At 41.0% G+C, this 26,896-nt stretch overlaps 2 protein-coding genes across 5 annotated transcripts; one reads left to right on the forward strand and one right to left on the reverse strand.

The window, feature by feature from the left end:
* Positions 1-12: 12 nt before the first annotated feature.
* Positions 13-18,902, reverse strand: ppp1r26 (protein phosphatase 1, regulatory subunit 26). Of its 4 annotated transcripts, XM_077585733.1 has the most exons (6): positions 8,805-8,962; positions 3,464-6,030; positions 3,134-3,367; positions 1,376-1,478; positions 641-693; positions 13-564 (listed from the first exon to the last, which is right to left on the reverse strand). In XM_077585733.1, the coding sequence occupies exons 2-6, from the start codon at positions 5,956-5,958 to the stop codon at positions 528-530; spliced, it is 2,922 nt and encodes a 973-aa protein (XP_077441859.1). In that variant the 5' UTR covers positions 5,959-6,030; positions 8,805-8,962; the 3' UTR covers positions 13-527. The 4 variants fall into 4 exon arrangements, with proteins under 4 accessions (XP_077441859.1, XP_077441857.1, XP_077441858.1 ...); XM_077585731.1 differs by lacking the exon at positions 8,805-8,962 and adding an exon at positions 18,886-18,902 and having other exon boundaries at positions 3,134-6,030; XM_077585732.1 differs by lacking the exon at positions 8,805-8,962 and adding an exon at positions 11,100-11,190 and having other exon boundaries at positions 3,134-6,030.
* On the forward strand, positions 11,369-24,924 carry ttll11 (tubulin tyrosine ligase-like family, member 11). The gene is made up of 10 exons (XM_077585734.1): positions 11,369-11,945; positions 15,031-15,130; positions 15,240-15,373; positions 16,700-16,993; positions 18,245-18,529; positions 20,506-20,601; positions 20,681-20,793; positions 21,786-22,022; positions 22,099-22,205; positions 23,459-24,924. The coding sequence occupies exons 1-10, from the start codon at positions 11,541-11,543 to the stop codon at positions 23,782-23,784; spliced, it is 2,097 nt and encodes a 698-aa protein (XP_077441860.1). The 5' UTR covers positions 11,369-11,540; the 3' UTR covers positions 23,785-24,924.
* The last annotated feature ends 1,972 nt before the right edge of the window (positions 24,925-26,896 follow it).

Raw genomic sequence — 26,896 nt, forward strand, 5'->3', positions numbered from 1 at the left:
ACTGCAAAGGCATTTGTCCAAACTCTTCAACGTTTTTACTATCACAAATGATCTTAGGTTCCATAAACGGCAGCTTTACAGATACCAGGTGGCACATATTGAGGTCATAACATCAATAGTAACACAAGTACCAGTTAAGGCATACCTACATGTAACAAAGGAAAGTGTCTATTATTTGAGGGCTGGTGCTATTTTCATCAGTTCATACATCACAGCTGCAATTCAACAATATTACTTTGTAATGGCAAAACCCGATATATTTTTTTCTCATTTTTGTGTAATAAAAAAAAAATCAAGAAACAAACATTCACATCTTGAAACAGCAACTGATGTATTAACAAGAAACAACTCGAACAATAAGTGCAGACAAATGGCAGCAACATGGGGTGTAAAGGTCACGTTATCAACAGAGGGAAGAGAAAATGAAGACAGAAAACTCTTGTGTATCCACAAGCCAACAAGTACAAATGTGCAACATTGACCTTCAAATGTAAATGAAACAAACCTTTAACATCACTTCAATGTGTTTAGCGGGTAAAGCGCATACTGCTTTCGGCATTCCTCCTGTAAAAAGATGAGATGATGATTTGGACCAATAGGCCAGTGAAAACATAAACACACACACACACACACACTTTACCTGTGTACAGGAACAAACTGAAGCTGTCTTTTGACGTTTACCATCTTGTTGGGCTGCAAATACATCCGTTTTTAAAATAAGTTCTTTATCATATATACCCGCAAGAGCTAATGCAAGATCAAAAATTGGCAGTTGTGCGCATCCTGAAAATGTTATTTTTTTAATTTGTCCTTTTTACACACATACACTAATTATCCTGTTTTTATTGACAACATTTGTACATTATCCTCATTTGTGTTTTTAACCTATTTTTAATAATGTAATTATTTTCTGTCATATTTATTTTTAATTTGTATTCATAATAAAGCAGATGTATTTAATTTATATTTTCTATTGAATTGTCATTTATTGTTTTTGTAATCATTTTGTTTTTTACTCAATTTTTTTTGTCATAATTGAAGATTTTTTTTAATTTGTGATAATAATAAAAAAAACACTTATCAACCAAAACATGTTCAACCTGCTTTCATTTCACAGCCAAATTATGCATGAAAACTAAATTTTTCTATTGAAATGTAATTTTGGTAGGATGTCAGTAAATCTCATTTTAAGGTCAGAAATGGAAAGCCGTCATTGTATGGTGGAAAATAACTCCACCAGTTGTTTTTCAGTTTTTGGTGGAGGGAGGAAAGCGTAATAACCGTAATAACCACAAAGCAGGAAATAAAAGTGCAACATATGAAAGGCTCTGGCCACTTTGCATAATACGAGATGACGACTTGTAAGTTGGGCTACCTCCTTTTGGTACCTCCTGTGGAACATTCTGCTACGCTCCTCTGAGGAAAGAGCGATGCACGGCTGAATGACGATGCCGGGGTCGATGGCGTAGGACAAGGACCTGCGTGGGCGAGTCACAACACGTCAAACTCACCCGTCCCCGCCCCTCCTTTCACCTTGAAATTATCATCAAAATACTACGCATGTATCATGTAGGAATATAAAATAAAAATAAAAAACAATTTGTTGCTTGATTGCGCTCTCTTTATTACACAGATAAAAGACACAGCAAAAACAAAACAAAACGAATATTGAAAATAGGAGTAGAGTTCATACAAAATATTTACAGGACTGGCAATGCACAGCATGTTCAGTATTTTTTTTTTAACAAACAAAAATAAATAGCCTCATGTTTTTTTCTCTCGCTGGGGGGGGAAAAGGTAGAAAGTCGGGGAAATGCGTTGGCGAGGACTGCAACGAGTGGACTTAAGGACAGAGTGTTTTAAAAGAGTTAATTGAAATCATGCCACGAACAAAGTGGCAAAAAAAAAAAAAAAGAAGCGCAGATCTATAGTGGCATGAGAATCTTTGCGGGCGGCTACAGAGAAGCAGAAGTTTGTAATAAATGCTTCCGATACGTAAAGATTGTCGGCCTGTTGAGCGGAACTGACAAGTTGAGTTGATTAATAATGTCTTGAAAGAAGCGACTCAAACCAGGCCACAAACAAAACGGCACGTCGTGGTTTGTGAACATCGATTTAGTAATTTGAAGCAAAAAAGTTTGCAGTAAGCACGTCCGATATGTCAAGAAATCGACCAATTGTATGGAGTCGACAGTTGATTATTTATGTCTTAGAGCGACAGTCAAACAAAAATTGGTTGTCTAAAAAGTCTACGTGTTGGATATGTCAAGGAATCGGTCGATCGTTTGAAATTGACGGTTGGTTAATTACGACAGTCAAACCGTCAAACTGAATGGCGTAGAACATGAATGTGGGAAGAAATTGGTGGATTGCACGGACTGAAGTCGATTAACAATGTCTCGGAGCGATAAGCAAAATGGCTGAAGAAACACGGGTACGTTGAAGCGCATCAATATTTTTTACAGTTGGAAAAGTTGATTGAACACAAAATGGAGTGCACGGCTACAGAGGCGTTTTTTTTTTTTTTTGCTCGATACAATACTGGCACAATTTCCCCTCGCCTTCCAAACAGTCGAGCCCCTCTTGCACAGTCCCAAAAGTCTTGGGTCGAAACATAGAAGTTGTGTTGTCACGCGGTGTCGAGTCTCGAACCGTGTGCGGCGCCATTGCGATTCTCGGGGAAGCGGCGCAACCGCCCATTGACACAACGTGCCGTACGCTTTGCAATCCGACCAAAGACTTTTGCATCATCCTCCAAGTAAACAAAACAACGTTCCATTTACTTTTTCCCTTCCCAAGAAACTGCGGGGAATTTGTGTTCATTAAAAGATGATTTCATGTTAAAAGCAACATGCGGAATGAGTTCTGCCCATTAGATTCTTGTAGGATGACGACACAATGACATGGTAATATTTCAAATTAAACGCAATAATTGGATTGATGTGGTTTATATTTCGAGACTATAACATCTGTTTTTCTGTTTGTGTTTAGCGTGCCAAAATGTGGCCGTATTGCTTTTCGGTAATTTCGTGGCACAAATTTCCCCCACGAGTCCTGGGCGGTAAAACTGAAATGTACGAATAAGGAACACGGATGACGCCGTGTGGGTCGGTCGGTCTAAAGGGATACTTACAAAGTGCTTTGCTGCTTCTGCGGACTCTCACCCTCTGACTCATCTATAAACTCCTCCTCCTCAGCTCCTTCCGGTCGAAGGTCTCTAGCGGCTCTGCCCTGGTCTTCCCTGGCCTTTCCCTCATCGCTCTGCCTGCTCTGCACCTGGACGTGGTTGGTCCGACCCGACTCCAGCTCGACAAACACGCTCTTGTCCCGCGGCACGTGCACCGTGCTGGCCGCGCCCTGACGCTGCCTGGCGGAAACGACAACAGAAAAGGGGTTTAAAGTAGGGCTCGTGGCGGGGGTGTTGGCAGTTTTGTCTGTGGACCACAAGTGTCTCGCAGAGGACCAGAAAGAGGCCGGCATGGGAGTTTTGAGCTCGCCGCACTTCTCTCGACACGGAGACGCCGGTGATGGACTGGATCTCATTTTCGATGAGGAGCTGATGTGAAACGACGTTCGGCTGAAACTTTTGGGGTCAAAAATAGGGAGTCCAAAACTCTGGCGCCATTTGGTGGATTGGTCTAGAGCCGGGACTTTTGCGGTTTGTCCCTGGTCGGCCCTGGCGGTCGTTGGCGGCTTTTGATCAGCTCGGGCCGACCACGCCGAAGTTCTGGGGCTGCAGGACCACTGCAGACCAACCGCAGGGACCGCCGAGCTGTGTGGTGTCACGGGCGCGGGTTTGTCTTGAGGTTGACCCAAAGGACTGACGCATTGACTCGGAATTTCAGCCAGCTGATCTTCCGGGTTCATGTCACATCGCAGGGGGGCGGAGTCTACGGCGGCGGCGGCGCCATTCCTGGGTGCCTCCGCATCATCGTCAGTTCTCTGAGAAACCTTCTCAGCCTTCTCGGCGAGGAACTTCCGGATCTCCTGCTCGATGCTGTCGTCGCTGTCTACCGAACTGCTCTCTTCTTTTATCTGCTGAGAAGTCGTTGGCAGAAGGTCTTGGACTTCATTCTCACAAGAGTTTGCTTGTCTCTTACTGACGGGCGCGTTTGGTAACGCAGTCTTATTAACTGGTCTCAGCGTGTTTTTCGAGTCGCTCTTCCTTTTGTGGGCCTTTTTCAGAATAGTAAGCTTGGCTGAAGTATCAAGTTTGGTCGTTTTGGCAGCGGCTCGCGATGGTTCCGCTTCCTCCGCTGGGCGCTTCCTGGAATCTCGCTCCGACCTCGTCATCTTCTTGGACTTCTTCTTTGTCTTGAGGAGGGCTTTAATGGCCGTGTCGAGATCCTCGTCGCTGTCGAGCGAGCTGCTCTTGTCCCCGCTTTGCTCGGTCTTGTCTTGCAATCTCGGCGAGGCCGCAGATGGCGTCGTTTGTGCCTTAACAGGTTTGCTAGATGGATCTACTGCGGACATACTGGAACTTGTATTGTCTTTGCGTTTCCGCCTATTCGCTAAGGACAACTTGGGGGATTTGTTTTGAGTTCCCTTTTGTGTCGCCGTCGTCGTCGTCGGTTCTTCGGGTGGACTTCTGAGCATTTGTGCCTTCTGCTCGAGAAATTTCATAATCTCTTGCTCAATCCCGTCTTCACTGTCGACGGAGCTGCCGTCGCTGCCCTGCTCCGGAGTTGTGGATTGTGGCGTGGGTCCGACGGGGGCGCAGATGCTCGGGCCGACGTCCAGGTGGGACGTGAAAGCTCCTGGCATGACCGTTTTGGAGATGTCCAGTATTGCTTCAGCGCACATCAACTCCGCTGTGGTATTGGCTTTCGGGAGGGCCGCGGCAGGCTGGTCAGGAAAGCTTTGGACTCGGAACGAGAACAAACCATTTCCTTTGTTTCTGTGGTTGACGTCGAGCGAGTCGGTCAAGAGAGTCGGCGGCGGCGGTTGCACCGATTTTGTTGCCTTCTCCGCTCGTTTCTTTTTCTTTTTGAGTTTCTCTCTTTTGGCAGTGTCAATTCCTGTGCAACCAGAGGCGATGTTGGATGTTGGCTCGTCTTGTGCTTTGGGGACACTCTTGTCTCGGAGTTGTTCGAGCTGATAGCTACGAATGGCCTCCTCTATGCCATCGTCGCTGGAGGAATCGGATTCATCCACGGAGGCAAGCGGTTTGAAAGTGTCCCGACTGGCCTGCTGCTCAATCCTCTCCAGTTGGTACCTCTGGATGGCCTCCTCAATGCCGTCATCGCTGCTGGAGTCGTCGGAAAGGTCTTCCACTTTGATCTTGCATACGAGACTGTTTTGCTTTATGATGTTGGTTGTCTGATCTCGCAGCATGATGCGCGCCAACTCGGAGTTCCTGACAGCGGCCTCGTGAAGCGAAGCCTTGTGTTTGATGTACTTTTTCACAGGCACGGTCGCTGGTGGCGCTTGAATGACACTTTTGGGAAAGTGGCTTCGCATTATGGAGAAGGGCTGGCTTTCCGACTTCATTTCAGGAATGGTTTTCCTGGACGTTTGAACATAAGCTTCGACCTTGCGTTTGTGGCCGTCTTTCTCCTTGAGGTATTCAAGGATGGCCTCCTCGATTCCTTTGTCCACAGAGTCATCGCTGTCACTGCTCTGGTCGCTGTCCTTGAAAGGAACACTCGTTGGACGTTTTTTGGTTTTGGACTTGGCTGCCATGAGGGAACCCACCACCGCCTTGCAGGCCTGGGGAGGCCCGTCCTGTCTCTGAAGCACATTCCCCTCCACCTCGCCGCTCATCTCGAGTGAGGACTGACTGCTCCTGAGGCTCTCAATGATCATCTGGACCTTATTTGTGATAGAAGAACCCCTGGCGGACAAATCGGTGTCCGAGTCATGGAAGCAGGCGGGAACGCTATAGCCCCCGGGCGCCGGTCCGCATGCTCTCCACTCTGTCCCAGGCGCTGCGAATGTGGGCGCGTTCATCAAGTACATTCTACTCAAGTGAGGTGAGATTGTGGACCATTGGGAGTGCAGCCGCCTCCTCCTGGTGTCACATTTTTTAATCTGGAGAGAAAGCAAAGAAAAAGCAATTGAGGTCAAATGGGCGGTGTGTAATAATGCTACATGTACAGATGGGGGGGGTCCTAAGTTTCCCACAAGTTCTGTTCCTATAGTGGCAAAATAACCCCATTTTTTACTCAAGTGCGAATATGCATTAGTCTCACTAATGCAGTAGTGAAGTAATAATTACAGTAAATATTTGAATGGAAAACCCTTCAAGGCTATGAAAACAAATGAAATAGTAAGTATGGCATTAAGTAATTGTCTTCCTCTGTCGTCATATTTGTATGCCACTGCGTGAACCAATTCTTTGTGTGCTGTTCATAACTTCGATACGACGTACAGTCAGCTGCATCACAAACCAAGGACTTCATTGTGTTCACATTTTTACCTCACAGAGTATATTAGGCCCGGGAGAAAAAGTCAACAAATTTGCTGATGCATTTTCCTACAAAGAAAATATTTCAGCTGTTATAATATAGTTTTACTTTTTGCAGTTTGTTCCCTTACTGCACCCAAAGGCCAATTGAACTGTGACTTTGAAACTGAGGTTATTATAGTTAACAAAAACAAACAAAATAACTAGTACAAAAATTGAAAAAACATTTTTGGTAAAATGAAAATACGCAAAAAATTCAAACTACGTTCACAAAACTAATTGTAGCAAAAATGTCCTTTGTTTTTGTCTTTGGAGTTGTGTTTCTTTCACTGTATGTCACATAGAAGTGACGTCATCCAGTGGCAGCCAGTGAAAAAGCACCACCAGGTGATGCCGCTCCTCGGCGAAGAGCTTGCGTGTTTGTTATGGCTCCCGATCCCTTTTCTCATTTAAATCAGCCTGAAACGTGCCGCTAGGTAGCAAGTGCTCAACATTTTTGGTTCATACAGAATGTACCGAACCAGGCCTCTTGGCGCCATGCTAAAATGCTGGAAGCCAAATTGCCGGCAACCAACAGAGAGAATGTTGATTCACTCGCACCTCGGTTTGTGGTACAAAGAACAAAACCTTAGCAAATGGATGCCATAAAATGGCATGTACACTTGACAAGTTTGACATGAATATCTACTGCATATTGATTTACTATATCGTCAATGCAACACATAAGTTAAGAATAAATGGAAATTTGTTTAACTGCATCAAGAATGGATCTGGCTGTAATCACTTTGTTTTAATAACTTATAAATGAGTAAATATTTGAACTTTTCTCATTTGTTTGTATGGTACTTTTACAAGAGTACTATCGACAATTCCAAGTTTACGTCACAAGTCAACTCTGTGAAAGGAAACTCTCCACTCATTGAAAACCATTGGTTTTTGGATCGTTGTAATTTTATTTGTGAGGATTATTTTGATTTCAAAATGTGATTAAATGCTGTTTGACTACCATACAATCTGCCTGGTTTGCATGCTATTCCCAAGCAAAAACAATATAATATGCCGTTTGTTTACACCTTGTAAAGTATGCATTTGCATTGCAGATAATCAGAAACGCCCGGATGTTCGGAATTGTCATTTGCTCAAAGTTTTACCTTCTATATAGAGATTATCACATATACAAAGTACTGTATATAGTTGACAATGTCATATTGCAAGTAACACATAGATATATTTATATTTCTCAATCTAATTTGAGTAGTGTATAAGAAAACAGCATGTTGCCATCTAATTAAATATAGCAAATGCCAATGGAAGGAAGGCTCTTGCCTGCCTTATTCCTCATTTAAATCCAGTCTTAACTCTCCTTTTGTGAGCTATGCTGTGTTTATTTACAGGTGGTTAGAATATTCTGGAATTTCATTGAAATAAAGAAATATAGAGGCACCTGCCACCACCAGAATTTTAATTCTGTATTTAAAAAAAAAAAAAAGTGGAATATATCGGAACTTAACATACGAGTAAAACATAACTTAAGCAGACAGAGCTAAGTGCTCCTCCATTACACGACCCAAACGATTTGCAGTGGATGCTAATATGGAAGTCGGCGACTTTCATCCAGCCAGCACCGAGCCGGAGGCGGCCGGTGTTGAAGCACCGTTATAAGGCTATCCAAAGCACATCCACACCGTCAGAAAGAAACAAACACCACGACATTTTTACTCCCTCGCCCTCCTCGGACTATTTAATGGCAACGAGGCAAAACGCGCTGAAAGTGGGCCCGAGTTTAAGCCATTATCATGACCGGCTTCAGCCCCGCAGAGGCGGCCGGAAACCAACTGCGCCAAGCGGCTATGGCTCGCTCAGGGAGCCCCACTAGTTGACGTGGAAAGGCGAATAAAACCGAGCGGAATTTCTTCCAAACTTTAATTCTCATTTGAGAGAAAGTCACTACAGACGACGTTTAGACGGCGTTTCAGGCACTCCGTGTCCACCACCGAGGACGTTTTGCCACGGAGCAACCCTCGCTCTCCTCGTCACACTCTAGCGGCGTCACGGGCTCGAGTGCTCGGCGTGGGGGAGCTACGAGACGCCGCAGAGCTGCCATGTTTCTCGGCGCGGAGCGCGGTTGTGTCAGCCAGTGACAAAATGCGAAGTCAAACGGTTAAAATACCAACGGTTCGGTTTAACGGTGGGGTCCGGCAGCGTGTAGCAGCGGCGAATGAGGTGGGGGGGAAGAAGGCGAGTAGAAAGGCGGGAGCTGGGCCTCCCGGCTGCCGCAGCCCCGGCATTTTCTCCGGCTAAGAAAGCCTTTGTATTGACACCCCGAGCCTCGGTTACCACACCACGCTTGGGCCACTAATAAAAAAACAACAACACGAAGGCGAAGTGGAAAACCTACCGGTTGAGAATGGAGAAAATGCGAAGAGTGAGCATCGGAACACTCCGGTGCGAAACACCGCGGCCGTGATGTTACCAGTGGCCGTCTTTTGAAGTCGAGCACCGGCCGTGTGGATCTTGGCGTCGCGTCGAGTCCTCCTCCGACCGGAGGGCGGGCGGGCGTTCAAGGCGGTTGCTGCCTGGCTAAAGCCGATAGGACCGCTTTCAAATATGTCTTTTTCCCCACCCAACCACCCTATGGAAGATGTGTTTGCTGCTATTTATTATTTGAATAACTCATTTTAAAACAATAACTAAACAATTATGTCAACGTTTTTAGATATAAATTAGGTTTGGGGGTAAATGGAAAACTTCCGGCAGTTGAACTTGATACCAAGATAGGAGCCCACTTACACAGTAAATTAATCATTTTTGAAATACTTGTAGCTATAGACAATTGACCTAATGCACTCACTGGCCACATTAGGTACACAAAAAATTTAAACATAATAGCTAATTTGAGCTCGTTTTGTGCAGGTGTAAAACTACACAATTTAACTTGCCTGAATAAAGTTTTTTTTTTTAACCTGCCTACCGATAGTGTCAAGAGTGTAAAATAAATGACAATTATATAAGTCTGCCCACTACAAATCACAGTGATTTCCCTGTATTTCATCTTTTACAGCACCTTTGAAGTTGTAATTGCTGACATTATTTTAAAAAACACAACTCAACAGAAAGTTATACTGCACCTATTATTTCCTGTAGTCTATTAGCAAGCACACCGGGTAGTTAGTAATACAGAGTATGCAGTATATTTTTAATTTCAGTGACCAGAAACAGCCAGTGATGAAAAGGCAAGGTGTCAGATAAGATGCAAGTAGGCCTACAGCCCATTGTCAAAAGGAATCAAGTACATTTCCGCTGCCTGTGCACCCAGAATACTAATGCTTAAAACAGTTCCAACAACAAAAAAGCAAAGTGATTAATTAATATGAAGAAATGTGAAGTTACCAGTGGCTCAAGTTACGATCCCTGTAGCACACCAGATTTGAAGACGTTATCTAGACTTACTACCTTAGTTCAAAGAGTACAGTACATCCATCCATCCATCCATCCATTTTCTTGGCCGCTTTTCCTCACTAGGGTCGCGGGGGTGCTGGAGCCTATCCCAGCTGGCTTCGGGCAGTAGGCGGGGTACACCCTGAACTGGTTGCCAGCACAGTAATGCAAAATTTATATGGTTTCAAAGTCAGTCCCTCTGAGGGAAACTGCACCAACAATGTGGCCCACAACAAAAAGTTTCAAAAAGAGTTCAACTAAATAGAACACCTGCCTCCACGACCCCCGCACAAAAAAAAGTTGTATAACTAAGTAAATGCATTTAATAACAGAATAATAGTAGAAACAGGATTAGAACTATGTGACAGCATGACATGAGGGAGGAAAACATCCTAAACCAGATATATGAGATGATTTAGTGGTTATATTAGTAATATGAAAAAAAGTCAAATTAGCAGTGGCTCTAGCTATGATCTCTGAGGGACACCTGAGTTAAAGATGCCCACAAATGAAAAAAAAAAAAAAAAAAAGGTACAGTAAAGCCAAATAATCAGAGGGTGGAATAGTTTAGCCAATTAGCACTGTAGTTATCGGGCTAGAAATTGTCAACCTCCATGATGATGGAGCTTAGCTCAAAATAGCATATTTAAGATCCCAGCTGATGGGAACGTTACATGCTCTTAATATTTACTTATTTGTATATCTTGTTTGCACAATACTGGATATTAGTACAGGTGCAAGGACATTTTTGGTCACTCATTATAAAGCAGTGGGGTCAAAGTCTGGTCATCGAGGGTCTGAGTCCTGCATGTTAGGTTTCCCACGTTCAACACAGCTGATTCATATTTAAGAACATCAGCAAGCTCTGCAGGAGCCTGATAATGATCCTGATCATTGAATCAGGTGTGTTGGAGAAGAGAAACCTCGAAAACATGCAGGACTCCGGGCTTCGAGGAACGGATTCTGACACCTGTGTTATAAAGGGTGGATGCCTACTCAAAAATGTGGCATCCCACGGATTGCCTTCAGATACTATCGGAAATAAAAATTACAAGTACTTTGGGCCATCTTAAATGAGCTTGAGCGAAACGCAACCCCCTAAAAGGTTGTGTACACTATTCAATAGATTGTAATAATAATAGAAATATGATTAGAGCTCTGTGACGTAAGTAAGAGAAAAACGTCTGCAGACAAACTACGGGAGGTGTCGCCGCACTAACGAGGATCCCTGAATGCAACACTGCCCCCAACTCACACATAGATGGAGCCTCGACTGGTAGCGGCTGCTCGGCGACCAGCTGCCCGGCTACTGGTCCTCCTGATAGCGGGGCGTTGTGGGACGGAGCCGGGGAGTAGTGTGGGATTCCACTGACGGATTTAACCGCTCGGTATCCGGCCAGGTTATCGACGCCTGGACCCCTTGCTCGCCCTGCTAGCCAACAGCAGGTGTCACGTATGGAACTTTATCCACTTAATTGTTAGCATTAGCTAGCGTTGCTACCTAGCCCAAAGATGTCTCGGTGTCCGGCATTTAGCTGACCCCCCCCTCCCCTCCCACCCTGCAAAAAAAAATAAAAAATTGATTTACAGCTGCTCCGGAGTAGAAAGCAATGCGGGAGGCGTTTCGGTCCACCGGTGTCGGATTACTGGACGTGTTGGTGGTACGACTGCAGCCGGCCCGGCAGCGTCGAGCATCATGAGCGACTGTTATGGCGGCAGGGTGCAGCTGCCTGATGTTGACGGCCGGGAGGACGACGACGAGTGTTTTGTGCCCCTCTCCCCGGTGTTGCTCGACGCTTCCGGGGTGCCCATCAACCCGGTACCCGCCCTAGAATTCCGCACTACTGGGACGGAGGGGGTCGAGGTTGGGGAGAATGTCAATAAACCAGGGCGTGAGCAACAGCGGCTCCTCGTTAAAGGCACCGGGAAAGTGGTGGGGGGCAAGTGGGAGACAAACGGGAACTTCTCGACTGGCATCCACGGCCAGGAGGATGGAGGCAAACTCGGAAAAAAGAGGAGGCCGGTGACGGTGGACACGTCCAAAGCCAAAACCTCCCTGGAGGCACTGAAGATCAGCATCAGGCAGCTCAAGTGGAAAGAGGTTTGTTTCATGAAAAGCGGAAATTTGTCTTATTTTGAGTGAAAATTTCGTAGTCCAATGGAGAATTTAGTCAGTTTTTTTTCGGGCCCCAAAACTTGTAATCAATTTTTTTTAGTTTTGTTTTTAAGTTTTTTTTTGTCTGCAAAAACGTATTTTTTTGTGTATTTCTTTGTATTTAATAATAATAATAATACTTTTCAAGTAAGTCACAATAGGTTGAGGTTAAAGTTGAAAGTTTACAAGCAAAATGGTGTTTTTTTACGATTGTTAAAATGTAAATCCTTAGGTGAAGTATATATATTTTTTAAACTTTGTTCAAAAATGACGTATGGAAAAATTTGGACGTGACAACATGCAAACTGTCCAACTGCCAGTCTATCATGCATCGAACCTATTTTGTCAAGGTTGGGGGGAGGATAGTGTAAGTATTTTTGAAATAATTTACTTGCTCTGTCCATTTAACAGTCCTCTGAATGTGAGATTTGTTGTAGTTGGGGAAAAGATCAGGGGCTCTAGCTGTGAGCCTTGCGGTACACCACCTGTTCAAAAGGCAGCACAAAGTCCTTTTTGAATCACTTAATGGTATTCTGCTGTGTTTCTCGCATGCAGGAGGTGTTGCTAACTTGTGGATTACTTGCAACCCGATTGCGACTGGTTGTAAAATATTTATGAAAGCTGCTATTGGAGTATGTTCTTCTTCTTCCACTATTACCAAACTGTGATCCTGGCCGTGCCATGAACCCACTATGTGAAATGGTAGACAGGCCGCATGGCCAACATTACCCGTGGCTACCTGTCAACTCTGCAGATCGAGAACTGGCAATGTGTCATCTGATTTTTCGGGCACGTGGCACTCCGCAACAGTGGAAATGATTAGCTGTCATCGAATCCAATAATCCTCCTTCAGGCAACAGATAATGAGCCAAATTGTTGGCACGATGACAGCAGAAACGAGAGTGGCAACGTCACTTAAAATCATCATGGAGGCAGTTTGGTAAGGCATTTTAAAGCCACACTGATAGTAGTAGTAGTTAAATATAATACATACTATTAATGAAAAAAGAAATGTTTTCAGAATCTTAATTTTCTGAAATAAAAAAATAACATTGATCATGCCTGCTGATTCAAAGTAGGTGTTCTTTCTAAAAGGGACTCAACTCATGTAATGAGTGAAAGGGCTCTTGAGTTTTTTTTCCCATGCATTTTCCTGTGGTGGCAGCCCTCCCTCTTCCGCACACTTGCATGCTGACTCACTAATGGGATGCACTTCTATAATTCTATCAGGGATCATCCTCATGCTAAAGTCCAGGTGGCTCGTGCCAAGATGGACGACACTGTCTAATAAGCCGTTGTCGTGCCCGGAAGCACAGAATTCAAACCAGTAGAACACCTTGGAAATGGCCAAAATCTGCCCAAATGGCAACTTCGAATCAATACAAAATGGCCGACGGCTTGTATGTTTTATAGCGTAGGTTATTTTATTGATTTATGTGCATTCTGTCATGCTGAAAATAGATTTTGTGTTTGTCGGACACCTTGCTTGTACAAATATTTGTGTGTCTAAACGTAATAAAACGTAATTAAAAAAAATAAAAAATCTTAGTAGGAGTAGTAAGTCATTTTAAGAACATTTATTTTTCCAACATAAATAGTCAAATATTTTCTAACACTTAAGGGTTCACAAGTTGGGTCCTAAAACTTAAAGGAATGAACATTTTTCTTAGGGCTGCACGATATCATCATCATCGGCAATTATCGACCAATTTGACGCCATACAGATGAACCAGATAATAAAGAAATCCGCCGATAATAATAGACCCGCCTCGTTGGTCCATCGGTTGTGGTTGTGACCCAAGTTGTGCCCTACTCCTCAACCCCTCCCCTCTCCTATTGTACAGTCACATATTTATGACCTCATAATGCGAGCGACCTGTTGAGAGACGATACATCATGGCGGTCTACAGTGTGGGCCTTCTTTACTGTCCTGTTATGGAAAAAAAACTGTTTAACACGTATTTACATAAGTTTATCCTGTATTGTAGACTCCTGTATTTTCTTATATATATATATATATATATATATATATATATATATATATATATATATATATATATAATAATGGGCTTTTCACTTCTTGTACATGAAGCATTATCGAAGTGACCTTGACTGATAAGCCTGCTCGTAACAGACTGCTTGCTTTCCTGTTTAGCTGACCCTCCCTTTTTCCTCCCAAAACCTAACCAGGCTGCATAAAAATCTGATACGATAATATACTGTGCACACTCTCACAGATGACTTCTTGTAGACTGCTTTGTAAGACTTGTGTATATTTGAAGCTTCAAATATATAAAAAAAAAAAACAAAGACATTGTTTTCCCAGACAGTTTTATTCATTTCGCCTAACTACTGAAAATCCCACAACACTGTTGTTGCATTTTAAAAACGTGACCGTTTTGTTTTGGCCAACTCAAAATGAGTTACTGGTTGTCTTTAAAGCAGAGATATCAATCAAATTCAGTTTCATGGTGCTTTACACAATGTTTCAATGTATTTGTACATGTTAGACGCGATAAAAATAAAAGATTATTAAAAATTAGGGGCGCCAGGGGATGATTTCTTTTTAATCGTAATTAAATCGCATGACTTCACTAGTTATCTCACGATTAATCATACATTTTATATCTGTCCTAAATGGACAATACAAAAATTCTAGGTTTTCATACTCTTAACAAAAGTGGAGAAAAAAAAAGTTAAACTAATTGAAATAGTTCAAATGAATTTTTGACGTCTATAGGCGTCAATGGCAGTGAATGAGTCAATGTATTTTTTTGCGCGCTCATGATGAATGTGCTGGATTCCGTCTTATTTAGAAGTACTGTGCCGAGTGACCAAAGATTCTTTAAAACCTTTAGTATAGTGTCACTTTCACGGCTCAATGCAAAGTAACGTGCCCTAACAACACTTAATCAAGATTATCCTTCCAAGAGAACAAGCTAACGCACTAATCCAGCCGCTGAAGGTGTCGACGCGTTTTGTGCTTCACTGTTGTAAATAACTCCCCCCCACTCCAATTCGTAACCCGCAGATTCCCACCGGAAGACGAGCACCATGTGACATCTACTGGAACGGCGTCTCCTTCCTCGACAATGAGAACATCACGTCAGGCCAGGTGAACAAGTTCCCAGGTACTTAGCATCTCTCATTGGCTTTGATTCTTTTAACCCGGTCCGTCCCTGCCATGACGCGTGCGTGCGTCCGTCCGTCCGTCCGTCCTAACCCTCGCCCGCCCGACAGGAATGCTGGAAATATCGCGCAAGATCAACCTGAGTCGAGCGGTGCGCATCATGCAGGAGCTGTTCCCCGTGGAGTACGACTTCTACCCGCGCTCTTGGATCCTGCCCGACGAGTACCAGCAGTTCTCCACGCAGGTGCCGCGCAAAAGACACTCTTGAAATGGAATGGTTTGTCCGGCGTAAGTTGCAGAAAGGAAATTGAAAGTAACCAAAAAAAAAAAAAAAAAAGGGGCACTAAAGGCAGTTTGACAGTTTACTGTGGTTTTAAAAAGCCAGGATTTCAATAACCGCTAATCACGACTGTCACTGGTAATGAGCTTTTCTTTTCGAAGGGTCTAAAGTAAAGTCAAATAGTTATAAAAAAAAAAAAAAAAGCTGTAACTTTAATACCGTCAAAAAGCGCAATATTTTTGCTAACAGTTTTCATACTGTTAGAATCTAATATTAGCCCATTGTTGGGATCCAATTGAGGAGTTGGTAGAAAAAACAAGAACACGTTGATTCTATCAAAATGATAGATGAACCCGGAAGTACAGCATACCAATAGTTTGGCATCTATGGATTTGTATATCCCCCCCCCCCCATATTATTATTTTTTTGGTGAAGAACGTAAATTGGATGTATGCCAGTTTAAAAAAAAATTGGGGGGTTTGTTATATAAAAAAAAAAAAAACCTTGTCAAACCAAATGCATTCCAGTGGTGGTCACTTATACACCGATTTTCGCTATTTGCGGCCCGCCAGCTCCCTTTGGCAAATCATCCGCTTCACACACTAAAATACAGCAAAAGCCCGGGAGTTGGCACCCTTAAATACTGCAGGATTTTTGACAAATTTCCAGAGAGGAAAAAATAAAATAAATAAACAACGCAGAGAGCCACAAAATCCTTTTGATATCTCAAGTGACGAGTCCACTGCATTGTCTTTACTCTTATGTATAAAAACTATAAAGTGTTCAATTTATGAAATCACAAACTTTTCACATGTTCTGTTTGTAACAGAAACTCTAAGAACCTCTGCTTAAGTAGTATTCATCTTGACCCACGATTGGCAGCAGAGTACAAGAGATCAACCAGGGCCATGTTGCAGAAAAGCTCTTTTTACCAGTGTTTTAAATAGGTTTGTGAATAATGCTGAAACTTAGCCCTATTCGAAATGCTAATTGCTGCAAAACGGAAACACTTTTTTTCCCTGATGAAAGAAGAGACTTTAATCTTTCTTTTGGTAGGTTCCATGTTTTTATAGCAATAGAACACAATATTCTGTGGGCCTTGCAAAATCAGTCAAAATCCAGTAAAACAACCAGGAGTGAAGGGGGTTACTTGAGCGAAAATGGCTGGGAGTGAATGAGTTATTAAGCGCTAGACGAAATATTGCAGTGTAACTTCCAATCGGTTTCGTGCCGCCGCCTCGCGTTTCTCACGCACGTTGACGAGCGAGCTTTCTTCTTGGCCGCCGTCAGCTTCGCATGGCGAAGGAGAGCGACGCCGCGCTCAACCCCACCTTCATCGTCAAGCCCGACGGCGGCTCTCAGGGCGAAGGCATCTACCTCATCCGCGACCCCGCCGAGCTGAGGCCGGCGGTGGCGGGCGCGCCGGCCCGGCAGGCCGTGGTGCAGGAGTACATCCACAAGCCGCTGCTGGTGGACAAGCTCAAGTTCGACATCCGCCTCTACGTGCTGCTCAAGTCGCTGGAGCCGCTGGAGATTTACATCGCCAAGGAGGGCCTGACGCGCTTCTGCACCGAACCCTACAAGGTGCTCCGTCACACCTTAACATGTTGTGTGTCCATCGTAACATTAGTGCAAGTCGTGACGTGAGTCAAATACTCGTGAACCTGTAGCGCTGCTGCCTTGCGTTTTCTAGTCCAGTATTGAAAGCCTTTTTTGACACTTTTGGGCCACTGTACATTCAAGATTGAGTTTTCTTCCCAGTCGATTGAATGCATTTCTGATCTGACCCTAACCTACTTATTAAAATAATACATTTTTCTCATTAAATTTCCTTTTTCCAAAAAGAAAAATTATTGTGATCCTCAGAATTTCTTGAAAACTGCATGTTTTTTTTTTTTTGCGTGCAGGATTGGCTATTATTTTTATATATATTTGTATGGATGGTTTATTTAAGTTTAAAATATGTCTTTATTGTCAAACGATTACATTGTTTTTCTTAAAAGGTAAAATATATTTCATAAAATTACCCTTTAAAAGAGAAAAAAATAAAAAAGCTCACTAAGAAAATATATTTAACATTAGAAAATCTAATAAAAAAAATTTTCATTACCTTCTCAAATACGGCTTTTAAAAGAATATTTTTTTGTAACATTACCTATAACATTTTTTTTTTTAAAACAAATTAACTATTTAATTTCAAGAAAGCACTCATAAACACATTATACAAAGAATTCTCATAAAAATACTCCTTTTCTTGAAGGTTTTATTTTAGAATATTTTTATCAAATACATTTTTGACGGTTTTATTTTAAAGAGATTTTTTTCTCAAAATATTTTTTGTGAAGAAATGTGACTTTCAAATAATAGTCCTCAAATTTAAGAATTTTAGGATTCCTGATTGTAGAACGGCCACAAGACAGTGTCATAAGTTATCAGCGACAGGTAACGACTGCACGACTCATACACGAGTACTCGATACCTCGAAAACTTAGCGATACTTGGTATTGGTACACACCTATCCATAATAACGGCAATGTAGACCACTGAAAAAGTAAGTTCAAGGACCACCCAAAAAAATAAACTGATAAAAAAAAAATAAAAACCCCGCCATCAACCACATTGCCACTAGATGGCGCCAAATAATACTTAATTGCTTAAGCCTGAGCACAAAACGAATGCAAGAGATTTTCAGCAAGCAACGGATGCTAGGTCCTCCCCCCAAAAATAAAAAAGGGATTACTGTAAAACGTCATTTTCCCTAATAAGGCCATTTATGTGCAACTGCCCGAACCCGCTCACACGCACTTAAAATGACGCCTTGCTGTTGTGCATCAGGAGCCGAGCCAGAAGAACCTGGGCCACGTCTTCATGCACCTCACCAACTACTCGCTCAACGTGCACAGCGGCAACTTTGTGCACTCGGAAAGCCAGAGCACGGGCAGCAAGCGGACGCTGTCCAGCGTGCTGCAGCGGCTCGCCGCCAAGGGCGTGGACGTCAAGAGGGTTTGGTCGGACATCATCGGCCTGGTCATCAAGACCGTCGTCGCCGTGGTGCCGCAACTCAAAGTTTACTACCACGGCGTCATCCCGCCCGGGAAGCCCGGACCCGCTTGCTTCCAGGTGACACATTCACAAGGTTGCCCTGATGTCAAAATACAAATACAACCAAAGCTCAACACTTGCTTGACTTACTGATGCACTTTTTTTTTGGGGTATTTGAAACGATTGCTTTTTGGAGGAAAAATACATACCGCTGTTCTGATCAAAAATATGGTCTACTCCTGAAGAGGAAAAAAATCCGCTTGTCGAAGAAATTTTAAACAAAAACTGTCCTTAAACTTTTTTCCTCCCCTCAAAAATATTTTTTTTCTGGAATAAGTGTTTTTTTTTTTTTTTGCAAATTTTTTTTTTATTTTTATTTTTTAACAAAACCCAAACCTTAAGAAATATCTTAACGTAAAAATATAATTTCTTACCTTAAAAAGTGCTTCATACGAGTGCTTTCTGTCATGACACCGTGAAAACTATCAAATGGAAATACAGAAAGAAAAAACAAAAAGGGTCAATGGCAAATTTACAACATGATCCAAAAAAAAAAGACTAAATAATAACTACACAAACATTAATACATACAAAACAGCATATATGCACAACAAATGTTCACTAAGCAATAAACACATTTTAATCAGACGTCAATTTAAGACAAAAACATGACGCACGTCGTTCCACAAACCGAGGGTGCTAAAATGGTTGGAAACAAGCGCTTCAGACGAGTCCACATCCTACACAAATAAACAATGTGGGAACAAACCATCAACAACAGCAGTAATGGAAGACCCATGGAAAAAAAATGATCAAAAGCAAACTTACATGAATAATCAAGATGCGAACAATGTTTGACGCGTTGGGTGACACAGACTAAGTAAATTGAGCAGGTGAAACCGTTTAACCTTAATGACCTGCTCACCCCAACACCAGCAGGCTGACGGCGCACGACTGCCACCTAGTGGCCATTTCACACAACGCCGTCATTTACAAAGAAGCTTTTTCGACATCATGCTTGCTCCACCAATGTCCAGATGAGTACGACCAGCCCTGACTCTTTTTTTTCTTACCTCAATTGAAGTCATGTCTTCGCTTTGTCAACTGTGGCTGTCGCTTTAAGATCGTACACGCACGCGCACCATGAACGAGCCTGACACGGATGCTGCAGTTACGCTTTTGGGCCAGAGGTGGCAGTCACGAGTAAAAACTGACAAAGATCCTTTAAGAACTTTTTTTTTTAATAATAGCTTTTCATATAAAGATTTTTTTCCTTTCTCAATAAACAACAATTTTCGGAGCAAAAAAAAAAAATTGTTTTGTTTGTCATGGCAACGAACAATTAAATTTCATAAACTTGAATTAGCATAAAAAGTCCCCCCCCTCAAGTTTTTAATTTAAAAAAACAAACTTAAAAATTTTACTTTTTGGTTGAAATAGTACTTATTTACTTTACTCTTACTTTATTAATTCATAATTAAAATAATTTCCCTTATATGAATTACAACCCTTTTCTCAAAGAAATGTACCCTCCGGTTAAAACTTAAAATAAGAAATACTTATAAAATAAATAATAAAATATAAAAATGATCTGCCTCCAAATTACAATTAGCTAAAACATAATTATTGTTTTTGAAAATAATATATATTTTTTTACAAATAATAAAAAACCTGATTTATTAAATATGACTTTCCTCCACCATCTTGTCATCTTCATTCGACAGCGAGCGAAAAAAATAATTATTAAAAGTAATAATTGTGCATGAAAATAATGAAATTATCAAAAACATTATTTTTTTTTACTGCTGGCAATGGCTTAATGAGTCAAGTATCGCTTTAAGACTCGATTCCGATTACAGAAACACTTTGTCAATTCCAGCAAGTTGTTGAAAGCACCAGTAGGTGGCAGTGTTGTTATGCAAAAAAATCCTTCCCATTCGTTTCCATCTCAGTCATTTTCCAAAAGTGAGTAGTTTGTTTTGTTTTATACTTGAAGTGACTTTGCCAAAAACCCAACAATGCTTGGACGTTGTCCGATGAGCATTTGTTGTCAGATCTTAGGTTTCGATATCCTCCTGATGAAGAACCTGAAGCCCGTCCTTCTCGAGGTCAACGCCAACCCCAGCATGCGCATCGACCACGAGCAGGAGGTCAGGAGGGTGCGACGCTCTTCTTCCTCCTGGGCTCTTCGTCACTTCCCGCGTGTGTGTGTGTGTGTGTGTGTTTCAGGTGGCGCCGGGAGTGTTCGAATGCCTTCCCAGTCCGGTGGACGAGGAGGTGAAAGTGGGCGTGATCAGGGACACGCTACGGCTGGTGGACCCCGGACTCAAGAGAACGTCCTCGTGCGTACCGTCCTTCGGTTACCGTTTTCTTACCCTTTCTTCCTTTTCTCGTGTGCGCACATTTTCTTAAATAATAATAATATCTATTTTCGGCCCCTTAAACACAGGGAAATTTTAAAATACAAAATAATAAAGTAAAAAAATGTGTAAAAATATAACTCTTAGAAAATACTTTTTTTGTCAAGAAAATAACATTAAAACAAGTTTTGTCAGAAAGTCATTTGTTCCCTGTAAAAAAGGTTTATCCTCCCCCTAAACTAAAAGATAAAAATTAAAACCAAAAAAAACCTTTGAAAAAAAAAAATGTGTTGCTTTTTTTGAGGGGGGAAAAAATACATAAAATATAATTTTCTAGGAAAATTCATTATTTTCTTAAAAAAAAAGAAAGTTTAGTCAAACTCAGATGTTCCCTGTAAAAAAGGTTTATCCTCCCCCTAAAAATTAAAACAAAAAAAAAACCTTTGAAAAAAAAAAATGTGTTGCTTTTTTTGAGGGGGAAAAAAATACATAAAATATAATTTTCTAGGAAAATTCACTATTTTCTTAAAAAAAAAAAGTTTAGTCAAACTCAGATGTTCCCTGTAAAAAAGTCCCCCCCCCAAAAAAAAAAAAATATATAAATAAAAAAATAAAAGAAAAAAGTCCAAAAACTGCATGAAATAAAATGGAATTTTTAAATCGATTCATTTGTAAATTGCCTAAAAATGTGAGATTGTATTCATTTACAAGTAAAATCTTGCAAGATAATGATTATTAGAGAAAAAAAATTCCCTTAAAAAAAAAAACTTTATTCACTTTCCTCCCAAACATTCCAACTTTTTTTTTTTTTTTATCCATAAAGATTTCATTTTCGTATAAATGAAATTTTTTTAATTCCTACTTTTTAAGAAGCCACTATTTGAGCAAATCCCGTAATCCAAACAACGTTGAAGCGGATGATTGAAACGCAGACCGCCTGCCGATTAAGAATCCTTTTCATATGAATGGCCAAGTTGCCAGCGGAGGTCGGCGGGCGCGGACGAGGCGGCGGCGGCGGCGGCGGGCGACGGCCAAGTCAGGAAGCATCCCGACGGCGTCCCCTCGCCGTGCCTGAAGCAGGTGTTCCCCAAATACAGCCGGCAGTTCAACTCCCTGCGGCTGGTGGAGCGCATCGCCGCGCTCTTCGTCCGCTTCCTCGGCGTCAAGGGGAACATGCGCCTCGGACCCACCGCCTTCAGAACCTTCATCAGGTACGGCAATTCTCACATTTGAAATCGAAAAAACCAAAGTCAGATTTCCCCCAGTGTGGCCTGCTTTTTTGTGCAGGAACTGCAAGTTGAGCGGCAGCAATTTCACGATGGCGTCCGTCGACATCCTTTACATCGATATCGCGCGGCGCTGGTCCGGAGCTCCGCCCGACTCTCGGGAAGCCGGTAAGGCGGAGGCGTCGGCTCGCGTGCGCCCAATCGGACGCGCTTGCCTCGGGCTCAGGTCGGAAGGAGTTTTGGCACAATCGGAAAGACGGTTTGTGCGTTAAGAAAATTTGAACGTTGCCTTCGTAATGGTGCACTTTGGTGCGGTTAGCCGGCGCGCTTTCTTTCCGGCTGCGCCTCCTCAGCGTCTTCTTTCCCCCAAAAATGATGAAAGGATCACATGGCCTTTTGTCATCGCCTTGAAGCTTTTCAAAGGAGGAGCGAGCACACTTCTTGGTTTTAATGAGCGCAAAGTTAGAGGCTTGTTTTTTTTCTGTACACGAGAGAAAAAAAAAAAGAAGCTGGAGAGAAAATATCACTTGATACACGAGTTGTAATCTGGATAGAACACAAAAAAAAATGGATTTTTGTTTTCTTCACGGGCTAACTTAAAGTCAATGTTAAGAATTAGTGTTTAAAATAATGTTTTTCCAGAAAATAGTTGTATTTCCTTAAGTAAAGTATTTTTGTTAAGTTTATTTTTCTTACCAAGAGAAATCTAAGGAGAGTCATAGTTATAATAATATTTTTTGGAAAGAAGCCTTTTTATTTATTTATTTATTTTAGATATGGTCAACAGTTTTTGGAGAATAGTGCAAAATTAAAATAAATAAATAACATTTTCCTTTTTTTAATGAAAAAGTAAATGTCTTAAAATTTTTGGGGTAAAATTCTTCAATATTTTTTTAAGTGAATAATGATTTTGATTTAAGTGGCACTACTTTTAGAAAAAAAAAATGTCTTAAAAATTCCTAGAATTTGTCATTCTTAAGGAAAATACTAGTTATGTAATGTATTTTTTGAAATAAGCCTATTTATTTATTTGAGAATACTCAAAAAGGGAAAAAAGTACAACTTAAATCCTCACTTTCAAGAATGAAATTTTCTTTTTTAATGAAAAGTAAATGTCTTCAATTTTTTTGTAGAATTCTTCAATATATATTTTTTAAGTGAATAATGATTTTGTTTCAAGTGCCACTACATTTAGATTATTTTTATTTTTTTTAATGAGAATGAAGTTTCATTTTTCAAGAAATGTCTTAAAAATTCCTAAAATGTGTCACTCCTAGAAATTTACTGTAAAAGTTAGCTAGCTGAATGCTAACCTAATAGCGCCACCATGGACAGCCTAATTAATGCAAATACAACAACTGCTACTTTACACACACAGCATTTGACAATACTCACAGGCGTACTGTATACTTGTTTTCCAGGCATGAGCTTACAGGCCTTTGTGGAGGCCTTCCTCTACCTGGCGGCGCGCAGGTTCAAGTCGCAGACCCCCCGGGAGCAGGCGGCGTCCCTCCTGGATCTGTGCGAGGCCCAGCTGGAGTCGCCGACGGCGGGCCCCGAGGAGTGCCGCTCGCTCAGTTGCGGCCGGTCGGCGTCCCGCGGCGTCCCGGGGGCGCCCAAGCCCCGTGCACACATCCAGCACCTTGGGCCGGCCCCGCCCTCGTCCGCACCTCTACCGCGCCGAGCCTCCAGCCAGGACTGTCGCAGAGCCAAGCCCCGCTCGCGAGAGACCCATGCCGAGAACTGAGGTGGCTCGCCCTCCTTACCTTTGACTGGCAAACGCTCCTCCAGGGGGTGGGCAAAGTATGACCCAGGGGCCACATACAAAGGGGGGGGGGGGGTTGGTGTCAGCTCACATTTACATGATCAAGTGTCCTGGAATGTTATTTCTCTAAAGTTGCTTAATTGAAGGGCAGTTATTTATTTATTTTTAAATTTTGCTTATTAAATAGTTTTTCTAGTTATTGTAAATAATCAAAGAAATATTACTAAGAAAAAAAGTTTACATATACTGTAAATTTTTTGTTTAATTCAATATAATTGCATGCAGTAATACAGAATAGATATAGTGTGTTATAATAAAATAAAAATTGAACATCCTATACCTGTGCTTATAATTTTTTTTTTAACTTAGGCATTTAAATAATTGGTCAAAAAAGTAAAACCATTTTATAATTTTTTTTAATTTGATGAGATATTTTTTAATTACATGAACTAATAACATTGGAAAAAATGCAATTTATTCAAATAAACTTTTTTTTTAATTTTTTTTTTTTACATGTATTATTTTTTTTAGTCACTTTAAATGCCATTTAATAATTGGTTAATTGATTTATTGTAAATATATTTTGGACGAAATGAGGTTTTATATATTTTATTCAAATTACATGAACTATTAGAAAACGGGAACAAATAAATTATTAAAATGAATGTTGACATATAATTGGCCAAATTATTTATCGTTAAATTAAAAAAAAATGCATCACTTATTCAATGATTTTATTGGATTCTTTCAATAAAATTTTCCAAGTTCCAACAGACAAAAAGTCTATCAAAACTTTAGATATATAAAAAATGTCATGGATGAATCAATGGCGTCATTTTTTTTGAAACCCAAATGTGGCCCTTGCCAACGTTTGCCCACCCCCTCCTGCGCTCACTTCTTGATTTTGCACTAAGACACATTTGCACACAAATGTATGCATGCATCTAAAAAAAGATGATCAAGAAGATTGAACAGACTTTTCTCTCTGCATTTTTATTTGGATGCCGAGACGATTGAAAGTGGGCAGCTGGTGGATTTATTTGATGTGGAAGTGAAGTAGGTACTACGAGCGCTGTTTCCGAAAATGACGTTTGACGCAATAAAGATTTGGATAAAGATTTTGTGGCGTCTCAATCCAGCCTAGTTTTTTTTGCCTTGTATGGAAATATTTCACAGGCTGCGTATGGACTTTCTGCTGGTGGCTTGAGGGAATAACAAGCCGGCAGCAACTAGGTCATCGTATGGAGGCTTAACATGAGGCTTAACGCGATACCACTTTCTCTGTGCATTATTAGTGTAAATATCATACATTTTTTCAGAAGGCCAGTATCTGAAGGAATGTCAAATTTTTTTTAGGATTTTTTTTTAAAGCAGATGAGATGACATTAATTTAAGAGATTTTTTTTTCCAAACAAAAATATCAATTTTGCATGCTTTTGTGGATGCCAACGTGCACAGAATTGTTGGTACCCCTTCTGTTCATGAAAGCAGACAAAACAAATTAATAGCAAAAAATTGTGAAAATTAACAGGTGAAAATCATTGATTTGTAATTGTGGCTCAACAAAATTAAATAAATAAATAATCAAAAGCAGTATCTGATTTTCATTTGTAATTTTCATTTTGTATTTTTTTATTGTATTATTAAAATTATGTTTATTTTACCGGTATTTTTATTTCTGTCATTTACAGAGGGGTGCCATTCAATTTTGTGGATGTTGTGTGTGTGCCCAACTTTTTTTGTGAGGGGGGGAGAAATCCAACCGTGAAATTATTTTAGAAAAAATATTTTTGCCAGGAAATAAATATACTGTATATATATATATATATATATATATATATATAAAATGATCTTTTTTTGTTTGAGGGATTTCTAATGTTTTTGTTGAAAAAAATTCTAAAATACATATTTTTTTTAGAAAAACTAATCTGAAGTGTGAATTGTTCCTTTCAAGAAAAAAAAAACGTGTCAAAAAATATACCGTGTTGCATATATTTTTTTTAAGGCAAAGGGGGCACACGGGAATCTTAAAATAGCTAAATAAAACTTTAATAATAGGTCTTGTTGCAAATGTACATACATTGCACGGCCACATTTGAACAACACGAGTTTCTCTGTACATTATTGTTTTGTCACGTTTTGCTGCCAAAAGGGAAAACAACCCAAAAACTAAAGTCATAAACAAATCATAATTCAACAAATACTTTCAACATACTTACAAAAAGTATTTTCTACAGGTTGATAGAAAACATACAACATATTTTGCTGTATTTATAGCTGGACTCATCTTGGAGCTCCTCCTGACTGTAAACGTGGCGGTGTTAGCTTAGCGTAGCCTAGCATAGCGGAGCTAAACCAGCTCATTTCAATTTCATCTTTGTGAGCAGCATCTCAGACTTTTTTTTTTTTTTTTTTAACAAGAGACTGTGCAACTTTTTGTCCAGCGAGCAAAAAATGAAGAGTTTGCTGTTGGTAGGAGTGAACAGGGCACACCAAAATCATAGGATATAATAAAAACAAAAACAATCGGGATATTAAAAAAAATATTTCTCTACAAGTAGATACAAATCGATGGAGGTAAATTTGAACACAAAACAACAAAAACAGTGGTTGGCCTACAACTCAAATATAAAAAACTAAAATAAAAGCCACAAATTTAATAAAAAGGGGTTTTGATTTAATAAAACATGATATTAGGCAAATAGTAAAACAAAATAAGTAGCCAGTAGCTAGTGGACCAGACGTGAATTTAGGTGGTCTTTGTCACCATTTGGCGAAATATTAACACTAAACCAATTTGTAAAAGAAAAAAAAGCTGCATAGTCTCTTGGCTTGATATTTCTGTGTCATATTTTGACGCTGTACAAATAAACGGCCGCATTCCTAGCGCTCCCTTTTCTTTAGTTCACAAATCAAAACAAGCTCACACCGGCCACTTAACGGAAAAGTGCATAGACGTTTGAGCCGAGAGAAAGCCACGATTGTGCTCGCCAATCTCAATCTCAAGAATGCGTGACCCCCCCCCCCCCCCCCCCAAAACTCAACACCCCCAACCCACCACAAAAACTTGTCTTGTTTTTGGCTAGCGATAGCA

Source organism: Vanacampus margaritifer, chromosome 14, assembly GCF_051991255.1.
Source record: "Vanacampus margaritifer isolate UIUO_Vmar chromosome 14, RoL_Vmar_1.0, whole genome shotgun sequence".
NCBI classification, from domain to species: domain Eukaryota; kingdom Metazoa; phylum Chordata; class Actinopteri; order Syngnathiformes; family Syngnathidae; genus Vanacampus; species Vanacampus margaritifer.

What these genes read in the sequence shown, in the direction of transcription:
- ppp1r26 (XM_077585731.1), bottom strand. Translation starts at nt 5,958, where the DNA reads ATGTACTTGATGAACGCGCCCACATTCGCAGCGCCTGGGACAGAGTGG. An exon ending in ACAGGAGGTACCAAAAGGAG is followed by an intron (nt 694 to 1,375) that starts GTAGCCCAACTT and finishes ATGTATTTGCAG; the next exon opens with CCCAACAAGATGGTAAACGT. An exon ending in CAGTTTGTTCCTGTACACAG is followed by an intron (nt 565 to 640) that starts GTAAAGTGTGTG and finishes ATCTTTTTACAG; the next exon opens with GAGGAATGCCGAAAGCAGTA.
- ttll11 (XM_077585734.1), top strand. Translation starts at nt 11,541, where the DNA reads ATGAGCGACTGTTATGGCGGCAGGGTGCAGCTGCCTGATGTTGACGGC. An exon ending in ACCAGCAGTTCTCCACGCAG is followed by an intron (nt 15,374 to 16,699) that starts GTGCCGCGCAAA and finishes GGCCGCCGTCAG; the next exon opens with CTTCGCATGGCGAAGGAGAG. An exon ending in GGACTCAAGAGAACGTCCTC is followed by an intron (nt 20,794 to 21,785) that starts GTGCGTACCGTC and finishes TGAATGGCCAAG; the next exon opens with TTGCCAGCGGAGGTCGGCGG.